The sequence below is a fragment of the Drosophila hydei genome, unplaced genomic scaffold (genome assembly GCF_003285905.1).
Source record: "Drosophila hydei strain 15085-1641.00,03,60 unplaced genomic scaffold, DhydRS2 tig00008122-arrow-pilon, whole genome shotgun sequence".
Classification (NCBI taxonomy): Eukaryota; Metazoa; Arthropoda; class Insecta; order Diptera; family Drosophilidae; genus Drosophila; species Drosophila hydei.
Window position 1 is genome coordinate 4037699 of NW_022045833.1, and position 19136 is coordinate 4056834.

The 19136-nt window shown below is 42.1% G+C and overlaps 1 protein-coding gene across 1 annotated transcript; it reads left to right on the plus strand.

Annotated features, from left to right (window-relative positions):
* Positions 1-678: 678 nt before the first annotated feature.
* Positions 679-18049, plus strand: LOC111597691 (serine protease lint). Its single transcript, XM_030225094.1, has 8 exons — positions 679-910; positions 11917-14443; positions 14552-16077; positions 16654-16840; positions 16901-17085; positions 17498-17613; positions 17712-17831; positions 17885-18049. The coding sequence occupies exons 1-8, from the start codon at positions 679-681 to the stop codon at positions 18047-18049; spliced, it is 5058 nt and encodes a 1685-aa protein (XP_030080954.1).
* The last annotated feature ends 1087 nt before the right edge of the window (positions 18050-19136 follow it).

The window sequence follows — 19136 nt, forward strand, 5'->3', positions numbered from 1 at the left end:
AAGTAGAAACCAAAATAGAAATGTTTACCATTTAAGCGACTCGCGTCTCAAACAAAATACTCGCACGTACACGCGCTCTCCAACAAATCTCGCTCTCTGCCTCTCTCTCTCTCTCACTGTTGGCTCTCTTGCGTTAAAGTGAAAGTTGTGCCACACAAAAGTGGCAAAGGTCCGTTATCTGTTCGGCCACCGCTGGCAAACGGGCAACGCTGACAATCAGACACACGCGGAACGTTCAGTTGACCGGACGCTTGGCGCTTCGACTAGAGCCTCGCTGTTAGCAACTGTTCAACAATTCGCCAATCAATCAATTAATTAAACTATATAAACAACAGTGCGCCACAACGAAACTTAACTAATTCAATGTGCTAACGTTTTTTGATTCAATCAAGAAAAAAGAAGAAGAAATTATAATAAGAAATTTATTCTAAAGCCACTAAGCTCGTGCATAAAACACGTTCGTTGCCCAAGTCTTTTGTTTTGCAGTAGCGGTACATTTGCATGTGTGTAGCTGCGTGTGTTCGTGTGTATGTTTTCAATTACAACATACAACAGTCGCTGTTAGATTTTCGCACTCGTCGACATTAAAATTAAGAAAAAACCTTTAACTAAGTGGAAATTTTGCTGGCAGACAAAGCGTCTAGCCGGAATAGTGTCCAGCGACGGACCAAAGCAGACATGTTTAAGTGGGTTATGCCGGCGTTAGCGTCGCGCACAAACGCGACTACAATAGCAGTGGCAGCAAGAACAACAAGAACTACAACAGCGACGTCAACAGCAACAGCAACAACAACAACAGCAATAACAAAACGGCAACTACTTTCCAACGCTTTAACAACTTTAATAATAATAGGCGCATTATTTGTGCAGACAACAAGTGGATTTAGATCAACAATTGAAACGAACGGCGGTAAGCATTTATGTATAGATATATAGCATATTATATATAGGTGTATGGTACATCCATCTGTACTGAAAGTTGACAATAGAAAAGTTTGCGAGAATTTTTTTTCTTTGAACTAAACAATTGAATGAAAATCAATTTGGCAAATGGCACACAATTCTCGATGAGACAAATCGAAGCGTGTCACTTCGACACTTTGAAGGCGAGTGAAAGCACAAGCTGGCAGGCAACACTAGCAACAACAACAGCAGTCGACGTTTTGCTGCTGGTCTTGACAATGGCCAAAAACGAAAAGCGCAAAAAAAGAAGCTAAACTGTGCCTTTGTGTCAATTCCAGATGAAAAACTTTTGGCACAGAAAATGACTTTCCATATATGAACAGACACACACACATGCTCGCACTCACACACTCATGCACTATGTGAAGAAGCGCAACGCACTTGTCATTTATTTGGTTCATTTTATGCTACATTACGAATACAATTTTTTTTTATTTGCCATTTTGAACTATTCAAACAAGCAGAGCGGCGACTGGCTGTGGCTGTGGCTGTGGCTGGGCACATGAGACGCATCTCTGTGTCACACACACTTTCTTATGACAGTTTTTTATTTGTAGCGAGTCGCTTTCGTGTTAATTGCTGCCGATTTAAAAAGTGAAACAAATTTCTAAAGTGTCAGGTTATTAGCTGGAATCGAAGGCACTGGCACAAGCTATTGAGTTTGACATTTAAGCTGTGCTGAATTCGCTGAAAGCAACGTAAACAAACAAAAGACTTAAGCGACGAACTACAGCACTTGACTTGTAGAAGTGTGCCTACAATTATAATATGTGGCACAATTGGCTGTTAATCAAGTGGAGCTAGCTGCGCTACAATTATGCAAAATTATGTTAATCTAGCAAAAGACTTCCTGAGTAAAAATTATGTTAATATGGCGAAAGACTTCCTGAGTGGAACAGCCGAGTTGATAATTAAATTGTGAGTGTTGATTAGAATTGAGATAAAAGCAAGCGATTGTTGGTTGGCAGACACAGTTGGAGTTCTGGGACGAATAATGACTGCTTGACCGACAAATACAATCCTATCAGGTGCCGCACTTAATACATTTAATTTGTTAACTACATTCCCTATGTCAGTTTAATCAAATAGTAATCTGATCTGATAGATTCTTATGTATGGCTGGCTTTAAGATTCTTTCGTAAGAATTACTATTTATGAAACATGCAAATTAGAATACATTTCATAATGAACAATAACAATAGAAATTAGGCAAGCTTATATGGTACATATTGTAGCAGACATAGACGTATACGAAATATTTAGGCTCTCAAATAATATAGCAAAATATTTAAAAATTAGAAAAAAAAATAAAAAAGATAACAACTTGTAATCATATATAAATTTATATATTTCTATAAATTATAAATTCAAATATTTAAATATATATACATTATTACAACATTATATAAATAATTATTATATAAATTGCATTAAGCTTAGTGTACTTCAAGCAATTCTTAGGTTATTAAACTCTGCGCCCTATGGCAAAGTTTGCACACAGCTGAAGTTTGTTTATGCAGCTAACGTTGTGAAAACTGCTAGCCAAACACAAACACACACATCATACACGCACACATATACACACCCTGAGATGCTATGATCAAATGATCAAATCACTGAACAAACACTTTTGTAGGTTGCCATAGCTAGAAAAGAAAACCCAATGCTTCCGTTTTGCGGGACAAACTTTGCTGCGTCAGGTCAGAGACAGCGAATGCCAATCATTCACACAATCTATCATTAACAACAGATGTGTGTGCGCATGAGTGTGTGTGTGTGCTGCATAAAACAATTTTCAATTTCTATTCAATTTTTATTTGTACAGAAGAAAAAACCCACGGCTCACTGTCCGAGCTGATTGCGCGTGCGAAATGAAAATGTCTTGGCCAGTAGCCACAGCAACAACAACAACAATAACAACAACAACAACAACTCTAGCAACAACAATGGCAAATTTTGTACAGGTTCTGATCGCAACGTGTGCCAGTTAGCGTCTGTGCACTTGTCGGCCTGCAGTTGACGTTGAGCTTGCGGTAATTTGCGACTCACTCCACACACACACACATACACGGAGAGCTACTGCCTGGAGGCAGGAAGCTGCAAGACTTTGCCAAGATTTTGCAGACTGCAGTCTAAAAGGCAGCACAAGTTGATATTGTTGTTGGCAGCAGCAGCAGTCAATCAGTCAGTTAGTCAGTTGCCTCAGCTGCTCGTCGCTCTGGCATCGATATAATTTTCGAGATCACGTTTTTACCGCTGCACGGTCAAATGCTCTACATAAGCAAATGCCATCTCAGTCTGGCTATCTTTCTCTCCCTCTGTTTTTCTTGCTCTTGGCACTTCATTGTGCTTAAAAATCAATTCATAATGCCTTTTAGGCTTTGCTTAAGCACTTTTTGCCTTAATTTGATTTTTCCGTTTTTTTATTTAATAATTTTTTAAATTGCGCATACGCAAAGTTGTTTAATTTCATATTTCATTTTGCAATTAATGTGAAAGCGACATTTTTTATTTGGTTTTTTTTTTAGTTTTGACTTTCTTTCAAACATTTTTCCCACAAACGTTTACCACATCACATAAAACTTAACTCAATCACATTAAAAAAAAACAACAACAATAAAAACTGTGACACATCATCAACATCAAGTGCCCAGGCCCGTGTCCAAGAAGCATTTCACCTAAGTCACATAAAACCAGAAAGCAAAAGAAGCTCACACCACTCGTTTATCATATGGCAATTCAGTTGCACTTCCTATGCCAGCGAGTAGCTGGCAAACTATTAGTGCATGGCTATCAAAGAGCGTCTAAATAGTCATACGTACTCATACGTGCTCATACGTACTCATTCGCGCTCGTTCACTCAGTCACTCAGACCACTCATTTGTGCCCATTCGGAGTCATTTGCTGGCTACTTAGTTTATCTTTTAAGCTCATCAAGCTCTCATTGTTGGCCTGGAGTTTTCCTTTTTGTAATTGACAAATTTATCGACTTGTCAACGGGGGCTTTTGTTACGGCTGCATCTAACAGGAAATACATAGCAAAATGTCGAATCTGTATTTGTGTTTTGACATGTTTGGCGGTGAAAGTGAAATGCTCTTAACTAACGATTGGCTGGCTTCACTTCTTCTCTCTATTGTTGTTGTTGTTGTTGTTGCTGTTGTTGTTGGTAGTTACTTCCGTTGTTTGAGTCGACCACATATTCTTTTTACTCTTTTTTTTCGCATGATATTTGCATAGACATTAAATGTTTGTCGTTATAAACCTCTTTCCGTGTGTGTGCATCCATAAAAAAAATATCTTTTGTTTGTTTCCGCCTCTCCCTCTCTCTCTCTCTCTTTCTTGTGTACATTGCCTATCGATTGCTATTGGTTATCGATTGGAAATGAGGCTATTGCCAAAAATGATGTCATTTATTGCGGCCGACAACTTTCACTGCGCGACGCACAACGATCTTCTTCATTTTAGTTTAGCTTTTTGCGCTCATCTTGCATATTTGATTTGATGTTCAAGCTCACTTTATGCATATTGACATAAAAGCTTAGGATCGTTTTCCCAAGATCTCATCTCTTGCAACTTGCCATTGCAGGAGAGAGAGAGAGGGGGAGAAAACCTTTTGCACAGCCATCCTCTACCTGCTGCGATCCACGTCAAACTTTTCACTTAACCAAACAAGATTTCATTGTGGAAAAAACAAAAAAAAAACAATACAAGAAAAAATAATTATCATTCACAAAGTTCTTATCATTCGAATGACCAAGCAGAAAATTACAAATATAATAATAAAATAAAAGTCGTAATGAAAACAAAACGGAATTCATGTACTTACCCACTGTGCACTGAACAATAAAGCAGGGCAGCTAAACGAAACTGGCTCAAAGAGCAACACCAAAAACAACAACAACATCCATACGTTGATATCTTTTCATAACTACAGCTGTGTGCGTGTGCCTCTGTGTGTGCGTGTGTGTGGTGCTGCTTGACCAAAGGCCCGGCCGGCCCGCTTTTGGTGTCGCTGTGCAACCTGTTCGAGTAGCAGAACGCACTCGGTTCGCGGTTGACACTGCGATTACCTTACAAAGTGCTGCCTGCGTGAGAGAAAAGAGAAACACACACAAATTTCAAAGAGAATGCAAAAAGAAATATATATATTGAAATACATACACACAGAAGTCGAGCACTTTCAGCTTGACTCTGAATTCACACACACTTTCACACTTTAGCATTAGGCAATTACATTAAACACGCTTTAGTCTCACAAATAACATGATTTTATACCATTCGCTCACTTTAAACTAAGTTAACACGCACTTTTTAATCTTTCACTTCACACGCGACAAATTTGGCAACTTTTTTAATTACATATGACCGGCTTAAGCTTATCGATAGGCGATCTCAGCTCGATAATTGCATTGCACGCATCAGTGAACTAGTTCAAATGCGTGCATGACTAAATTTGATATACATAATTTGGTATTTAATTTGCTTGCAAAATACCAGTTGCAGCTGCTCTCTGTGCAAGCTCAATTGAGTTATTAGTAGTCGATAGTCGTGTCACGCTGTAAATTTGGCGCATCACTGCTTTTCGTTTGCCTGTTTTATAATACAGGTTTTGCAAAAAAAATACAACAAACAAGCAATTTCCCATTAGAATTGCATGCGTAAAATACGTTCAACTATGTATGAAGCAGAGAGAGGTTTGTGTGCGTGCGTGTGTGTGTGTATGGCAACTGTCAGCAGTGGTAGGCACTTGCACATTCACTGTTACATTACCGGTCTTTTCGGTCGCCGCATTTTATTTGGGTCACTGTTACAATTTACACACGGGCTACGGGGGAGGCGTGGCTGGTGAAGGCGACGAAGCTGCTGCCAATGCGAAGGCTGTGCCAATTCAAGCAGCGACGCCGACGCGCGAGCATCTGCATAGCTGGGCTTGTATGCATGTGAACATGTGTGTGTGCGTGCGTAAGTGTATGTGTGTATATGTGTATTCGACTTTCAAATGCAATTTTATGTAATTCAAGAGGCGCAACTGCTGTCTTCCCGTTTTGCGTGCTTTGCTTTGCGTGCAAATCGTTTAGATCCATGCAAGTATGTATGTATGTTGCATGGCACAGTCCAATTCACAAATATTCCAATCAGAGCATGCAACAAGTTATGCTTAATATGTTGTTTGCTCCAGCTGCACTTATTGCTGTTCTTAAACAATTCAATTAAACTGCGATTAATACTGGGAAATATTTTGCTCCAGCTCAGCTGGCAGCAACATGGCGCTCGCACTTATTATTTATAGCAACTGTGACCCTGACAGTTGTTCAGTGTTGTGAAAGGGTCAAATACTTTATTACACAAATAGTGGGGAAACCAAATAAAAACCTCAAAAATAATAATAAAAAAGAAGCAAATTAACTTTCATTTTTCAACACGCAAAACGGAAAACTTCTTGCGTGACATTGCAGAACGAGACGCCACTAAGAGAGACTGCGACAGAGAGAGAAGGAGAGAGAGAGGGTAGCTGTAGGTAATAGCAACGAGTCGCACGTAAAGCCCATTAAAATTAATAAAAAAAAGAAGATAAGATGAAAGACAAACTATAAAACAACAGCTACAAATCACAAAACAAATTCAATTTAAACAACTCGAAGAAGAAGAAGATGACGAGGTTGAACAAAAAACTCTCGCTTTAGCTCGCCGAATGATTATTGTTGGATTTGTTGTCATAATTAGTTGTAGACCCAAATCATGCGTTAGAGATTCATAAGAAGAAAACACACAAAAAATACAATAAAAATTATAAAAATGAAGATAAACCAACTGTAAACAGTTTTCCTTTTGTCTAAGGAAAGTGAAATTAAACTGAAGATTTAATGTTCATTTAAAGAAAAGGGACTTAGGCTTGGACTTTAATATCTTTGTTTTAGCAAGCAATTTGGGGGGAATTTTTATTATACAATTATAAAAAAGCTAAACAATTTTTTAAAAGTTATTTTTAAAAATATTTTTAAATTTTCTAAATATTTCCGAGTTTTTTATAAGTTCTAAAAGTTATTGGGAAAATTTCTATCATTTAATTTTTTTTAATTTATGCATTTTACAAATATTTTAAATATTTTAAAATATTTCCCAGTTTTCTCCAAGCTTCAAAAATGTGGTTTTTGCAGTAAATGCAACTCTATAATTTACATAAATGTAGAACAAGAACTTTTCAACACTTTCACATTGTAATCAGAGCAAAAAGAAAAATGTATGCAAAACCGGTTAAGAGAAATATATAGAAATTCGATCCGACACGTGCTATTGCATGTTACCATAGAATTCCATAAAAGTCTTAAATTATTTTTTAAGAAATTCTCATTTCAGTAGTTTTTTTTGCAACGCTGAGCTAATTGATCGATAATAATTTTCCATTTTACCGTTAAAGCGCCTCGTTTGTTTACATTCTTTTGGCTCGAAAACAAGTTCTTCGAAATTCGAACTCCCAGCTACACAGTTGGGAAGCTGCGAGCTGCTTTGCTCTGATCTGCTGTGGCTCGGCATGCAGCATATTTCATGATTTAATTAATTTTCGTCTCTCTGAGTGTGTAAAATTTCACTGAATGCGTTTGAAATGCAGTCGCTAACTGTTCACAGCCAAAGCATTTCCAATTCCCAATTCCAAATTGAATTTCATTTCTACCAATTGGATTTCAAGTTGGAAGCAATGGTCTAGTGTGTCACACGGTGGTTGCCACTGTTTTTAATGACATAATTAGCGACTGGCATTCCTCTTCCAGTTGGAAATCTGATTGGTTTAGTCTGGCTAAGGTCTAGTGTGATTTACAGGAATTGCCAGCTTTTCTACTCTGCCAGCTATGATTAGCAAAGCGTGTATTGACTTTCAATTGGAGTTTAAGCTAGAATTTAGTCCAGATACTAGCTATTAAGAGATTCACCTAATTCCAATGGATGACGATTGGATATTTTAAATCTAATTGGATTGAAATTTAGCGTTTTAGTTTCATTTAGCGTTTCAGATGACATACTAGTATTTATTGCTTCCAATTTGAACAAAATCCAAATTGGATATATAACTAAGCTTGCTGTTTACTCTGACTAGAGTGTAGAGTGTCACACAGCGAGCTTGCCACCGTTCATCACTAATTATGTTCAAATTGGATTTCGAATTGGAGTTACGTCTAGCTGGAGTCTAGTCACCGGAATCTTTTGTAGCAAACAAATGGTCCCCCCTTTTTTTTTTGCTATTCATAATTAATGATGCTGCGCAACCTGTTAGCTCATTCTCAGCTGCTGCTTTTCCTTTATTTAGCTGATAAAATATTTAAAAAGAAGAAATAAAATATTTTTATATATATGTATATCAGGCGTTTGACACACTTAACAACAAGTCAAGAGAGCGGCGCAGTGTGCGCTCGTATATGTGTGAGTGTGTGTGAGCCGGCTTTTTGCCTGCTCTCAGTTGTCACAATTGTTGGTGTGGCCGCTGCGATGCTGTAACCTATTTTGCATGCAAAAACGTTTCGATTATGACGCTACATTGACTTGAATTTCTTGTTGCGCCAATTAGGGTCACAGTCTGTCTGATAAGTCACCGCGCCGCACCGCATGGCATGCCAAATTATATTGAAATCCAAACCTAAGCCAAAAAAAAAAAAACAAATCACAAATCAGCTTTGGGAGTCACGCGCATTCAGTTACGCTCTTTGTAGCAGGTGCGCCCTAAAAATATTTAATGCTCACGTTGTAGCATTCTTAGCATATTTTATGAATAGCTCAGTCTCTCGCTCTCTTTTATGCGACTCCACTGAGCCATCGAGTTGCGTAAAGGTCACAATTGGCTAGATTGCGAGCGAACTGCTCACAGACTCCGTCAGGTGTGAGAATAAAGAACATTTGCTAAGCATTGTTAAGCCATAATGGCATAACTTTACCTATTTAAATTTATTTATTATTTGGTATCTATTATTTAATTTATTATTTGGTATCTGTTGAAATTGGGAACATGGGTGAAGAGAGTTTTTGATTATTTAGCAAATTCTTTGATTATATAATAAAAAATAAATTTATAAATATTTAAAGAGATATATTAAGGTATTCTAATTAGATACAAAATTATTATTATGTTACAGAAAAGTTTTGTTTTTTTTTAGCATCTCAAAAACTTTTAAGAGATAGATTCATTGGATTTCCAATTCGTAGGCGTAACACAAATCTATTCAAAAATTAATTACTGCTTATGGTTCACTAAGTTTCAGAAGTTATAATTCATAAATAATTGAGCAGCTACTACAGTCCGTAGCTAACATTCTGTTGCATAGACATTATCGAGACAGCTAACTGATCTACGCCATTAGCTTCGAGCGAATGATAGCCCTAACAAATAGCGCAGCTTAGAGCAAACAAATTATGCTAAGCTGCATAATTAAGAGACAGCCGAACAAACAGCGCGAAAGCCCGAAGCGAACTCTCCATCATTATGTTAACAGCAACAGCGAGTGCTAACAGAGCGCTCTGTTAACAGTTAACAGTTAACAGTCATTGTGTAGCTGGCGGCAATTTCACATCGTTTGTGGGCTTACTAACTTTTAACGATTGTCGGAAGAATACTTCAGCGCACTTGAGTGTCTAATCATAAAGCTGCGAAATGTCCGCAAATAATAAAGCCACAAAGAGCAAGTAAATTAATAAAAAGAAAAGAAAATACAAAAAAAAAAAAAAAACACCAACAGCCACAGAGCAGAAAAACGAAATCGTTTATAAACTTGCGAACGAAATGAAGAAATATAAATTTGAAGAAAGAAAAAAATTAAATAAATAAATAAACCAAATGAAATGAAATGAACAAGGCAAACAAAACACTATCACTTTTCGCAATTATGTTTTTTTTCTCTTTCTGTCTTGCGGTTGGAGTTGGATGCTACGGGTGCTACGTACTGGACATTCTAATTGGAGTCTTTTTTTCTTTGCTGTTGGGCCTCTGATAACTTATTCGCTTTACGTGTTTACTTTCACTTGAACTTCTTTTTTCTTAGCTTTATTAAAGTGTTTGGTAGCAGGAGCTGCGGCAACAGGTTCGCTTGGCTAACAAAATCAATAATTGGCAACAAAGATTGTGTGAACTTTGGTTAGATTCGATAGTGAATATAGTAAAAGGAGATTGCCTGTCTGCTTTTATCTTTCCTGGAGGATAGATACCTATAATCTTAACTGCTTTAAAAGGGCATATTTGAGTAGTTTCAGAGAATTTTTCGTGGCCTTGCAGACTACTCAGACTCCTTGTCCCATCATTATTGATACTAGAGAAAGATAGATACTTTGAAAAGAGTCTTTAAAACGAGTCTTTGCAAACAGCATTTAGCAAGAATCTCTTGAGAGCGTAAGAAACTCCAGTAAGTAACTCTGCAAAGATAGGCGAACTTTGCTTCCTCTTCCCCTACCGCTATCTCCCTTACTCTTCATACCTCTGTCTCTGCCTCTGTGCTGTCTCCTTCTTATAGCAAATCTGCTCATGATTAATGTTCTATGGCAAACTATTTAAAATATTAAACAAACACAAGATTCTTTCATTCAATGCTAAACACTTTCAGCGCGCCTCGCTGATTGTCAATTAATTTTTTTTTGTATTTAAATTTATGTGGCTTAGCATTCTAATTGGGTTTCAGGCAATTTCCGTTTCTTGGGGCGCTTCAATCGGCAATCGGCAATCGGCAATCGGAGTCAGGCAACTGTATATAATTGCTTTAGCTAGCGAAAATTAGATAGTTGCGAATGGAATTCTTGAAATGAAAGTGACAATTTTTGGCAACCATAAGCTGCGTACTTAATTGCGTTTTGAAAACGGCTAAAAGTCGCTAAAAGCAGCTCAGAAAATAATAAAAAAAAAAAACAAAAAAAAAACCAACGCCAGAAACTCAATTAACATGAGAAGCAAGCGGCATTTGCAATTGGGGCCAGCCGAAAGGCAGTTGCCAAGTGAAAGTGCGCAAGTCGCTGCCGTTGCAATGTCAAAGTTCAAAGCTAACTTTTAGCTGCTGTTGCTGCACTTCGTCTGCTGCTGCTGGTGTCTGCTTTCCAGCTCATTTGGCAAATGATGTCGCACTCAACTTTGCTCATTAGCAAATTAAACGCGAGTTGCAGCTCACTTGACATTTGGCTGCTTATTGATTTTATTGCTTTATCTGAAGAAGAAGAAAAAATATAACCCGACTGGCACCAGGCCTCACTTGATTTTGGCAATTAGCACCTCAAGCGCTGGCTGGCTGCCCCACTTGCTGGCTGCGTGCTCCCATTTTCAAGTTAGCCGCAAAAGCAGCTTGTCAAAGTGTTTTTTTTTTTTTTGGTTTTTGTGAAATTGGAGCAGCTTTGAGTGCTAGATTCTTGGAGCCAACCAAAATCGTTTCTTTGTGTGGACGCAATCAATTAACAATTAAGTTGCTAATTAAATGAAAAACAAGCACAATTACATTTACAGCTAGCCCATAAAATGATAGGCCAAGTCAACAGCTCTATTGATAGAAGAGAACTTGTCCTGACTGAGTGAGTGGCGCGAAGAGCTCATTGACTGGCTATGACTAACTGTGTATTGGATGAGCTGACACAATGAGTGCTTAAGACTAGACCTTTGAGTCTTAAGGTTGAGAGTAGGCCATGTCTTTAAGCTTTAGGCTCTGGTGTGCAGACTTAAGATAGTATACAAAATACTAAGCTAGAGCTACAGCACAGTGTCTAATTCCAAACCCTTATAACTGCAGCTAATTCGCTCTTAAATCAACTCAAGAGATCTAAAGCTTAAGCACCAATAGCTAATGCTCTGACTATATAAAGACTTGTAGCCTAGCTCAACTTGCAAGACAAGAAATCTCTTCAGACCCTTAGACAACCTTTAATTTCCAGCTTCTCTCTATATTAATTCAATCTTCTAATCCTCCCTTCTCCACCTTCTCTCTCTCTCTTTGCAGCTGGTCGCAAATTGTTTGGCGGCTATCGCATTACGCCCAAACATTGTCGCGCTACCAAAACGCTGCCCAGCTCGGATCCACGCTCCAATGGCCCCACCATTTGCATGTTCAATCATGAGTGCGCGCAGCGAGGCGGCGAGGTAGTGGGCGCCTGCATGGATGGCTTTCTATTTGGTGCCTGCTGTCAGATACCGCAAACACATGAGCTGGCCAGCACGCTGATCAATGATGCGCAGAATGCGTACTTCCAGCAGCAGCAGCAAAAGTTGCAGCAGCAGCAACAGCAGCAACAGGCAGCAGCACAGTCTTCCTATGAGAACTATGGAGAGCAGCAACAGCAACAGCAGCAGCAACAAGAGCAACAACAACAACAGCAGCAGCAACAGCAACAGCAGCAGCAACAACCACTCCATGATGAGCAGCCAGCGCAGAACATTTACGATCAACAGAATCTGGATAAGGTCTATCAGCAGCTGGGCAGCACAGTAAGCCTTGGTCAGAGCGTGCAGACTGCCGCGCAGACAGAGCTCAACTATGGCAGCAGCTCTACGGAGGCAACCAACTCCCAATCGGCCAGCGTGGAATTCGAGCAGGAGGCAGAGCTGCAGACGAATAACGATGCGGTCAACTCCAATGAGCTGAAGCCCACGGAGCAGCCACCTGCCATACACGTGCACAAGCATTCGGTGAAGATCAACACGTTCTCATCGCCGCCAAACAATGATGATTTCGTTATGCAGGTGTTGGCCACGCTGCCACCGGAGCATGTGGATGACATTGTGACCTTTACCACGGAGGTGCCCAATAAGATAGCAAACGGACAGGTGGAGCACAGCAGCTCAGAGTCGAACAGCTTTGAGGAAATTGCGGCAACCAAGGCGCCAGCGACCACGCCCAGGCCGAAGCCTAAGCCACAGCCTAAGCCACAGCCCAAGCCTCAGGCTAAGCCACAGCCCAAGCCACAGCCCAAGCCTCAGGCTAAGCCTCAGGCCAAGCCACAAGCCAAGCCTCAAGCCAAGCCCGTGCCACAACTGGCCGAGGCCATGAAGCGACCTGTGCAGCAGGTGAAGCCCAAGCCAAAGCCTGCAAATATGCATAATCACAATCATTTGATATTGGATGGCGGCGAGTTTACGCATAGCGACATAACGCATCCCGGCGCCGATGCAGATCTCGTCGAAGATCTACAGTTCTCCACGGGATATGGACCACAGCCTGTCTATGTGCAGCCACCAAAGGAACAGCCGCAGCAGCAGCAGCAGCAGCAGCAATCGTACATCTCCTCCTCCAGCAGCACGCAGCCTAGCGCCGCAGCGGACGATAAATATATTCTGGTGCCCACCTATAACAATGAGAAGCGTCCCTCCGCTGTGCAGAGCAATCCCACCACGGTCTCGTCCATAACCACGCACGTGGACTCAATTGAATCGATTATACTGCAGCTGAACAATAGCAACCATGGACCCAGCTACAATGTGGTCAGTCAGCAGACGCCCTCGTATAACTATGCACCACAAGCTGATCATAGTGAGGCAGCGGCTACCGCACAGCCGCCCAGCTACTATCAGCAGAGCCAGGAGCAGCAAAACGATTTGACCAAGTCACAGGAGGTGGAGCAGCAGCAGGAATACGGTTACACGACTGAGTTCAGCTATGATAAGCTATCCGGCGAGCAAGATGCTTCCACGAACAGTCAGTCCGCTGAGCTGCCCACACCACGGCCCACTTACAGTGATGATCAGTCGGCCGTGCTCGAGGAGCACACTATGCCGGCCACTAGCTATAATGATGCCATCTCGCCGGAGGCTCCTCAAACTTCGGAGTTCAACAAAATGCCAGTCATGGGCATTGCCTACCCAGTGGATATGTCCTACATGGAAGGAGATTCGAATCAAGCGGACGGCGAGCCCTCCGGCTATGGACAGCTGAGCAGCGGCTCTCTCGAAGCGAATACCGAGATCAACTTTGAGAAGATTACGAACAGCTATACAGAGCCGCCTCAGCCATCGCCCGCTTACGTGCGTCCCTCAACCTCCAATCGTCCGGTGGCCTCTTACATCGGCATGGTGACCATGCAGCACTACAATGACAATGTGCCCGCCGAGGTCTCTGTCTCGTCGCATACCACCAAAGTGCAGGAGCAATATGATGAAACCTCATCCGGCTATCAGCAAACCGAGAAGCTGGTCACAGCTAGTCCACTGCCCACAGCCAGCTACCTGGCTGCCACGACAACGACGCAAGCGCAGCGTCCACAATATGATAGCCAGCAGGAGAGCTCCTCATTGCGTCCAGTTTTGATAACAGCAAGTCCCAAGCCACGTCCCAAGCCCACAACAAAGCGCCCGCCGCCCAAGAAACAGGCAACGCCCACGATCATCAAGAAGAAGCCAGTGCAGAGCGAGCAGAATACGCGCAGACCTGTTCAGCCGAGCAGCAGCAGCTACAACGCAGACGAGTCGCCTGTGACGCACATACAGATCAAGCAGCCTGCGGGCAATTACAACCAACAGCAGCAGCAGCAACAGCAGCAGCAGCACTTGAACTCCGGCTATGGACAAGCTCCAATTCTGAACTATGATCAACCAGCCGTCTCTAGCTCTAGTTATGATCAACCCGCTGCAGCTAGCTCCAGCTACGATCAGCAGGCTACGCCCACTGTCAGCTACGATCAGTCGTCATCGGCTTCTGCGGCAGGCTATGAGGAATCTGCCACGCCTGCGATCAGTTACGATGAGCCAGCCTCTCCGGCAGTTAGCTACGATCAGCCCATAAGCAACTATGATCAGCCAGCTCCTACGCCAACTCCCGCACCAGCTCCATATGCCGAGTCCTCTCAATCTGTGCTCAACTATCATGAGCCAGCGGCTAGCTCACCCACGCGCAAGCCCGTCTCCTCGAAGCCCATTTCCACGAGCTATGTAACTGGTCCAACCACACCGCGTCCCCCAGCCACTGTGGACTACCACTACGATAAGGTGCCACCGCTGTTCATGGCCGATGATAAGCTCGACGCCTTCATACAGAGCACCGCTGAGAATATCCTGGGCTCCACGCCTGGAAATTACCAAGCACCACTCTACGCCACCGCCTCCACGCCCATACACATACAGCAGCCCACCAACAACTATGTGAATCACAAGAAGCCCGGATTTGTGCAGATCAATATAACGCCCAAGCCAGCGAAGCCGACCGTACTGATCACACCCAAGCCGACGACTATAAATGTGGTGCCATCGAACACTTGGGATGACACGAAGCTCGGCTCGACCGCTTCCACGTCAAACTCGTATATCTATGGACCGATTGTAACGCGACGTCCCGGCAGCACGCCGCCCGTGGTAAGCTCGAATGACTTCGAGGATCCGGGCTACTTCGGCATGCCCGCTGCTGGCAGCAGTCCCGTGCACTTGACCTTCACGCAATCGACCACAGAAGCGTTGTTCGGCGTGCCCTCGGATGATAAGCCCGCTTTCCCAGGCTATTATGGTCCGACGCCCACATATCCGGCATTCCCGGTGCCCGGCGAGAAGGTTGGCCAGAATGTCGAGGAGACGTATACCTCACCCAATGATTTCGTCAACTTCCCGCCGGTGCGCAATCCAAATCTAAATATGTCCGCCGCGTCGAGCGCTGTGACCAGCGACCTGGAGCTATCGACGCCCGCCTTTGTCGAGGACATTGTGTTGAAGGATAAGATGCACACGCTTGTGCACAAGCTGGTGGCCTCGCTGCAGGGCAACTTCGAAGCACTGGCCGACATGATCGACGAGTCGAACAATACAGCATCCACTTACGCCTCCGGTGCGGTGAGCACCACCAACGTCAATAGGAAGACCACACGCAAGCCAGTGCGCGTAGCAACCACCTCAAAGCCAAAGGCAACCACCAAGAAACCAGTGACCCGAGTCTCCACCAAGGCGCCCAACAAGAAGGTTTCGGCTAGCACCACACGCAAACCGGCCACACGTCGACCCAACACCACAACACGACGTCCCAGCTCCAAGAAGCCAACGAAACGTGTGACCACCACTGCGCGACCAGCTAACGATGAAATTGTCGATGAGGAGGACGAGGAGGACGTTAATCCGAGTCCGCATGAGAACGAGATCGAGCAAGAGACGCTCAGCTCGTACGGTGGTGCCAACGGACGCAAAATACGTAAGTGTTGAGTGTTTGTAGCCTGGACCCCGAAAACAAACTGTCTATCTATCTCTATTCTTTGTTTTCTCTCTTGTTTCTAATAATTCATGCACACATTACGTTCGTTAACCCTTGCCAACTAAATTGATTAATACCATCCAAAAATGTCCATCCTTGCATCTTGAATCATTCCATAAACAACAACTATAGCACGCCGCCGGCTCAAACGGCCTGTCCACAGGCATCGCCATCATTGAAACATCCAAACGCTATCCACATAGTCACATAGCTAGTTCTTAGTAGCCTAGTTAAACCCGCTAATCCCCCTAATCCCCGATCCACTTTAAGTAGCCTAGTTAAAGCCCCATTTCCTCGTGCCTATTCCATTTCTTGCCTAGTCCCGCAATTATTTGCATTTGCTATTCCCCGTTTCTCTCTGTGTATCTCTTTTACTGGCTGTCTGTCAGTTGCTCGCTCGCTCGCTCGCTCGCTCGCTCGCTCACATTTGATTCATTCGTTCGCTCTCACCCACTCGCTCGCTCGCTTTGTGAACACTCCCTACTCCTAACCTCACATTTCACTCCCCATCAACAGAATGCGGCGTTCGTCCTCATGTTAAATCGGGTCGCATTGTCGGCGGCAAAGGCTCCACATTCGGCGCCTTTCCCTGGCAGGTTCTAGTACGCGAATCCACCTGGCTGGGACTCTTTACCAAGAACAAATGCGGCGGCGTTTTAATCACGAGTCGCTACGTCATCACCGCTGCTCATTGCCAGCCCGGGTAAGTTCTAAGCTAACATGCCAAGCAAGTGCCTTAGCTAATGCCTAATGCTCTCTCTAGTTTCTTGGCCTCTTTGGTTGCTGTCATGGGTGAGTTCGATATCTCCGGTGATCTGGAGAGCAAACGTCCCATTACGAAGAATGTGAAGCGCGTCATTGTGCATCGTCAATACGATCCGGCCACGTTCGAAAACGATCTGGCGCTGCTCGAAATGGACAGTCCCGTGCAGTTTGATACGCATATAGGTAAGTAGTGCAGCTGAACAGGGAGAAATAAATCAATAAAATAATTCAACAAGTAGGCAATTAAGTCTGGTTACCTTGCTTAGATATCTTCTAGTCGGACACTGTCGACTGCCTTTTTGATAGGTAAGGCAGCTGAATAGTTTATAGCCTCTATAACCATATTTTGCAGCTGAAAAGATTGACTATAGATCAAGAACTAATAGCGCTTAAATGATAATCATAAAACACTTATCATTAGCTTATTCAAGGACAAATTAGAGTAGATTAAACAGCACAGACTAAGAGTGAACCATGATGATTATCGCTATCATCAAAGCGATAGTCAGTTCATATAAATAAATTCAAACTCTTTTGAATTATATTAAAAGTTATTGCCACCTACACTCAAGTTAATCTTTCGTCTCCTTCGCAGTTCCAATTTGCATGCCCAACGATCAGGCAGACTTCACAGGTCGCATGGCAACAGTGACTGGTTGGGGTCGACTCAAGTACGGCGGCGGTGTGCCCTCAGTGCTGCAGGAGGTGCAGGTGAGTGTGTGTGTGTGCAGCAGTAATGAGCTATTAGCCCATGCTGATTGATTAAGCGCTTTACGAACAACTTTTAATTGGCTTTTCGCACGCAACAGGTGCCAATAATTGAGAACAGCGTCTGCCAGGAGATGTTCCACACGGCTGGGCACAACAAGAAGATACTTAGCTCCTTCCTGTGTGCGGGCTATGCCAATGGGCAGAAGGATTCGTGCGAGGTAAATGCCGCAATTAGCTGTTTAGAAACTTTTTTAATCAACTTTCTTGGCAGGGTGACAGCGGCGGTCCTTTGGTGTTGCAGCGTCCCGATGGACGTTACGAGCTGGCTGGCACTGTATCGCATGGCATCAAGTGCGCGGCGCCGTATCTGCCGGGCGTCTATATGCGTACCACATTCTATAAGCCTTGGCTACGCAGCATAACGGGCGTTAAATAAGCCACGCCCACGCCCACACACACACAACGCAACTGTAAATAGAAAATAGTTTTTAGAGGACTTCAGCGTGGCGAAATAACTTATAAATATATGTATATATATATATATTGCATAAATATTGAATATATATATATATATATGTATATATATAGGAGCGTCGCTTTCACAAAACTCATAAAAATTCACCCACAAAACTCTACCTTTCCTTAGTTTAATATGCGAAATTGCAGCGACTGTCAAACTGTGCAACAATTTCTGTTGCCTACTTTCGGGCGACTACTGAAAATATTTTAGAGTTCGAGCTTCCTTCCCTCACACTCCATCATATCAACACCCTACCACGACTTACGCAATACTAATGTTAAGGCATATTTATTTTAATTGCTAAGCTTATTTATTTATTTATTTAATTAATATTTATTATTGCCGTTTTTTTTATTTAACTTTTACCTTTGATTCAGCTAGAAACTTGAATGAAATTGTTAATTTTCATAGGCAAATTGTTGTTATGTTGAAATGCAAATATGCGAGTGCGAGAGCGAGAGCGAGAGAGAGCATATGTTTTTAGTTCAATTGAATTTATTAATTAATTTAATTAATGCTAAAACTCTATGATAAATGCTATATCTGAACGATATATAACATATTTATTTATATACAAATATATATATATTTATATATTTATATAAACATTTGTTAGCATCTTAAGCGTACAAAAACGAACAAAGCGAAATCCATAAACAAATATGACGAAATAAACGAGTGTAATTTAGTATGTCCAAAATATTATGTCCAAAATATTTATTTTTATTATGTGGGAAATGAGAATTAAGATTTAAATTTAAATTTATATACACTATACCTATATTTTATATAAATAACTTACTCGAAATTACTCTTCTACTTAGAGATATTCAGGATCCCTGGCGTCACATATATAAAGTACGCTTCTTCTCTAGCTCTTCATTTTATTTAGTCTCTACTCAATATCATAGTTAATTCATGTTCAATTCCATCATTACCCATTAGTTTCCCATGGCTGCAATCAATTTCATAGTGTAATGAAACCCCAGCTAAGAAACTGGTT

What these genes read in the sequence shown, in the direction of transcription:
- LOC111597691 (XM_030225094.1), top strand. Translation starts at nt 679, where the DNA reads ATGTTTAAGTGGGTTATGCCGGCGTTAGCGTCGCGCACAAACGCGACT. An exon ending in GCAGTTTGATACGCATATAG is followed by an intron (nt 17,086 to 17,497) that starts GTAAGTAGTGCA and finishes TCTCCTTCGCAG; the next exon opens with TTCCAATTTGCATGCCCAAC. An exon ending in GGCAGAAGGATTCGTGCGAG is followed by an intron (nt 17,832 to 17,884) that starts GTAAATGCCGCA and finishes CTTTCTTGGCAG; the next exon opens with GGTGACAGCGGCGGTCCTTT.